At 47.1% G+C, this 5,090-nt stretch overlaps 1 protein-coding gene across 3 annotated transcripts in view; it reads left to right on the top strand.

Annotated features, from left to right (window-relative positions):
* Positions 1–1,697: 1,697 nt before the first annotated feature.
* NUDCD3 (NudC domain containing 3) overlaps positions 1,698–5,090 on the top strand; it is an 81,698-nt gene continuing 78,305 nt past the window's right edge. The window contains exon 1 of one of the 3 annotated variants that reach the window (XM_036862896.1): positions 1,698–2,013. In XM_036862896.1, coding sequence (XP_036718791.1) covers positions 1,822–2,013 — 192 coding nt within the window. In that variant the 5' untranslated portion in view covers positions 1,698–1,821. The remainder of the gene's footprint in view (positions 2,014–5,090) is intronic. The other 2 variants (XM_036862895.1, XM_036862894.1) reach the window with 2 other exon arrangements.

The raw sequence follows: 5,090 nt of genomic DNA, 5'->3' as shown, positions 1-5,090 counted from the left end.
TCTGAAGTGGTTTGCCTCTTTCTTTGGTCTCTCCTTGCCCTGGGTGTACGGGGGCTAGATTGTGAACCAACAAAGATCCATTCCAAGTATAGGATAGACCAATGGGTATTAATGTGACAAAGTAGGAAACATTTACTGATATGGTTTTCAGATTCCATATTGCAACTAACCACTGAGAAACTACAATCTGTAGAATTTTGGTGTAGTTTCCAAGAATACTCCTCACATTTAATTAAAAAGACAAACTACTATTTGTATGAGACTGGGTTTCTTATACTTCAATCAAAACAACATATTGCAATGCAGTGAATGCAGCAGATGTGAGAATTTTGCTGTCTTCAATTAAGCTAGATAGTAAAGAGATTTGCAAAATTTAAAAGGCTGCTATGTTTCTCAAAAACTTTTACTGCTTTGAAGAACATTATTTCTTCATAAAAATACGTTAATATGTAATGTGTTTTTTATGGTTATTAGAATGCATAAAGAAATATTTAAAAATTTTCTCAGTTTTAATTTCCAATATGGTAACTACCGATAAGCATAATCTACATAAAATATTGAAGACTCTTTGGAGTCTTCAATAAATTTTAAGAGTGAAAATGGGTCCTTTTTTTTTCTTTTTCTTTTGGCCGTGCCTCATGAAATGTGGGATCTTAGTTCCCTGACGAGGGATTGAACCTGGGACCTCGGCAGTGAGAGCTCAGAGTCCTAACCACCGGACCGCCAGGGATTCCCAGTAAATGGGTCCTAAGTCCAGAGAGTTTCAGAACCACTGCTCTAGGGCAATTTATCTGAGTTTGCCTTTATTTACAATTCATTAGAGCCCATGCACTATGAAGATATATGTTAACCCGTAGATTTTAGGCCAGTAGAGATGCAAATCATTTCTATCCACTGGAAAAGATAATCTACATCATTTTGTAGGACACAAGCCAGCTTCGTATCCCACCTAGCAATCTTACTCTGTTTTCTCAAAGTGTTGATAAATACCCAGTTTCTCCAAAAGCTTCTCCAAACTAGCTTTATCATATCACTGGTTACTTTACTTAAAATGTATAAATGTTTCACATGTGTTCATTATATATTTGTATGAGAGTTATATTTTTAGTTTAAGATTATGCTTTGACAGATAGGACACGTATACACGCTGTGTGTATACTACGCATACAATGTATATACTACACACACATACATACGTATATGTATATTTCACAGGATGGCACGTCAGATTCTCTACTCTGCACCTAGCTCTTTCCATTTAATATTTGTGCATGCACTCACTTTACATTCTTGTCTTCTTGTATTTATGCACTTCACCTTGCATTTCACCCACGGCTCCGTTATTAACAGGACAGACACCACCAGTAAGCGCTCGCATTTCCTCTTCTGACGCGCCAGCAAAAGGCCCCCGCTGTCCCGCCTGGGGCTCAGGTCACCCAGTCGGGAACACAACCCATAGACCACGTGACAACAGCGAGGCGCACGTAACACTTGTCCGCGCTACACCTCTTCCGTCCGTTGCCAGCATGGCCACTAGGCGCCCTCAGTCCCGCAGCTCCGGGCCTTCTTGCATTTCTGGGCCCACGTCCCCTCCTCAGCCAGACCGCTCGGGAAGCCAGGGGGTGGTGGGGGCGGGGCCCGAGTCAAGTCGGCTCAAACGCAGCCCAGCCAAGCCCTACCGCGGGGGCGAACGAGCGCGGACCGGAAGTTTCACGGGCGCGCTGGCTGCCGGAGCCGTTACCGCAGCGCACCGGAAGTGGCCTCAGGCCGGTGTCCGGGCCGCGCCCGCAGTGAGTGAGCTTCCCTCCGGCCGGCGACGCCATGGAGCCCGGGGCGGCGGAGCTGTACGATCAGGCCCTGTTGGGCATCCTGCAGCACGTGGGCAACGTTCAGGACTTTCTGCGTGTGCTCTTCGGCTTCCTCTACCGCAAGACGGACTTCTACCGCCTGCTGCGCCACCCGTCGGACCGCATGGGCTTCCCGCCGGGGGCCGCGCAGGCTCTGGTGCTGCAGGTAATGCGCGGCCGGCGGGAAGCTCGGGGTGGGGGGAGGTGGAGGAGGTGGGGGAAGGCCGTGGGGGGAGGCCGTGGGAGCCCCGACCCCGACCGCCGCGAGCGCGCCCCCGTAGCCCCCGACTCTCCGGGAGCCCACACCCCTGCGAGCCCGCCGCTCCGTCCGCTGCCGGCCTCAGTTCATCCTCTGGCGCTGCCCCGGACCAGCCTACTGGGGCCGCGGCTTCAGCAGACATGCTCTTGGGGTATCAGTTTACTCCTTCCGTGCGAGACGGGCTGGCTCTCGAGCAGCCTGGTCCGACCGGGTGCACTTGGATATCGGAAGTAGTAGTACATCGACGCTCAGGGCCAGGGTCAGCTCCCGCAACGTGTAACCCTTCGAGGTGCCAGGGCCTGCCAGTCAGAGAATGAAAATAGTGCAGGCTAGACGGGGGAACGGGCGGCAGCACGGACACCTGCACACCCCAGAACTGCGACGACTGGACGTGGAAGGGAGACTGTGATTGATGGGTGTGGTCCCCCTGTTCGAAGTGTGACTTTTCAGGTCAAAGACAGTCATAGTAGTACTTAATAAGTTTACACTTGAATATATATCTGTACATCCCAGGTTAAGTTTATTGTGTGTTTGAGGTGCTGTTAATACTTATTCAGTGACGTTGACGGGGTACTTGGAATGTAATAACCAAGAGTTTATGTACTGAGTGTATTTATACTCTCAGCTGCCAGAAGCATTGGAGATACACTGGTAATGCAGATGGTTAAATAATGGTCTCTCTCCTTGGGATACTTATGCTCTAGTTAAGGAGGTAAAATACAGTAACAGAGAACTATGCAAGGCCAATTATGTGACAGAGCCCATTGGAAGGAAAGGAATAGAAATGATGGTTTGGAAATGGGGAAAAGTTTTATAGAGGAGGTGGGACTTTTTTTTTTTTTCAAACATCTTTATTGGAGTATAATTGCTTTACAATGTTATGTTAGTTTCTGCTGTATAACAAAGTGAATCAGCTATACGTATACATACATCCCCATATCTCTTCCCTCTTGCGTCTCCCTCCCACCTTCCCTGTCCCACCCCTCTAGGTGGTCACAAAACACTGAGCTGATCTCCCTGTGCTATGCAGCTGCTTCCCACTAGCTATCTATTTTACATTTGGTAGTGTATATATGTCAGTGCTACTCGAAGAGGTGGGACTTTGATGGGATTGAAAGAAGGTACTCAGTCAAGCATTGAGCCTGTTTCTGGGAACCTGAGAAGGTAGAAATGCTGGTGATAACCTCCCACGGTTCTGTAGCGTTTCACAGTTTATGAAGTGATTTCAAATGTTCATCTCCTGAAGACTTGCTACAAGCTGCAAGTTGGTCAGGTATTATTTTCCTCAGTGCCTGCATGAAGAAACAGAAGTTTAAAATGTTTAACTACCAAAGATAATATGGTCAAATGAGGAGTGAGGGTGGTATTCAATTTCAAAACTTAAGGCTGTTCCTCATCCTTGTAGTTGTTAAGTGCCATCTGAGTGATCAGAGAGCTGTGTGTCAGAGATGGTTTTTAGGAGGCCCTTATGTCAAATTAATGCTTTCATGGAAGACTGTGAAATAGATAAGGTTGAGTTTTATGTGGCAGATGAGGGTGCCAGTTCAGCAAGGTTAGGTGATTTGATCAAACTCATCATAGAGCTGGAACTCAAAACTTCATTTTTCGGATTCCAGATCTTTCTGTTCTGTTATTTAACCAATCCATTGTAGGGTGGGAACACTTTTGTCTAGGGTGATCTTTTGCAGAAAAGATGTAAAGGAGAAAGGAACATTTACTGAGCACCTAGTATGTACCAGTTGTTATGTATTTTACATTCTAGGATGTTATTTATTTCTAACACAACCTAAAAGGTTGGTCTTTTCCCTTGTTTTACAGGTAACTGACAGAGGTAATTCATGTAAGACACCTACTATGCTTCAGACACCCTTAAGGTTAAGATTTGGTGAACAGTTTAATAAAGTGGGGGTGGAGAGCAGGGCAGAGAGAGGGTTGGGATGGGCCAGAGGTGACCCAGGGTTTCAAACCTGGGCACTGTAATAATGATAATGCATTCACTGAACTGTCACCTGAGTTTAGGGGAAGAAGCTTAGTTGAGTTGGAGATGGCAGGCAGAAGTCCCTGCCCACAGGCTGTTGAATTGTGGGGCTGGATTTTAAGGAAGGTAGAGGAATCTGAGTGGTTTGAAGGAGAGGAACTGAAGGTGGAGGATAGCCCTTTGGGGAAGGATCCCAGAGAAGGGATGGGAGAAGGAAGAGGCTGTGTGAGTGGGAGGGGGATGGAGGTGAGCGGGAGGGGGATGGAGGGAAGTGGGCAGGGCAGTAAGTTTCAGGGAAACCAAGGGGGACAGTTTCCAGCAGATAGTTAGGAGGGGTGTAGTGTTTTTTGAAAGTGGTTCTGAATCATCAGTATTGCCCAAGGAACTTTAAAAGAGCAGATATTCCCTGGCTATTTTGGTTGGGTAGATCAGGGTAAATCCTGGGGAGCTGTTCTTTTATCCACAGAGGCATTTGGCAGTGGGGTGCTTGGGGGTCTCCTCAGAACTCAGGCAAAGAGGGTTTGGATGGGAGTATTGGGGTACTCTGTTCTGGAACCCAAAAGTTCTCCCTTGATATTCTGGGGTATGGGCTGTTGGTGAGGTTTAAGCCTTCTCAGACTTTTCCTCCTAATTCTTAGGGCTTGCACAGTCTGAATGTACAGCTTGCAGGACCCTCAGCAGGAAAGATGCATATAGAAATTGTATTCTACTCCATGATTTACTAGGATGTTTTAAGAAAACAATAATTTTGAATGACGTTTCATTCGTATCAGTGGGTCCTCTGTGTTTATTCTGGAGTCCAGTTTGGCAAGCTTAGAAGTCCCCCCCATGAGAGTCAGGAAAGCTGGCTCTATCTGTTCTGAGCTTGCTGGGAAATCTTGGGAGAATCACTCTCCTCTCTGTCAGTTGAGAAGGTTGATTGGAGGTCAGGGACATCTCTTCCAGCTCCGCAGTCCGGGATTCTGAATGAGTGCTGAGGTCAGTGGCGACGTGAGAGGTGAAGCCA

This window comes from Balaenoptera musculus, chromosome 9 (genome assembly GCF_009873245.2).
Source record: "Balaenoptera musculus isolate JJ_BM4_2016_0621 chromosome 9, mBalMus1.pri.v3, whole genome shotgun sequence".
In the NCBI taxonomy this organism is placed as follows: domain Eukaryota; kingdom Metazoa; phylum Chordata; class Mammalia; order Artiodactyla; family Balaenopteridae; genus Balaenoptera; species Balaenoptera musculus.
Note: the sequence above shows the minus strand (reverse complement) of the source record. Positions and strands in the feature narration are given on the sequence as shown.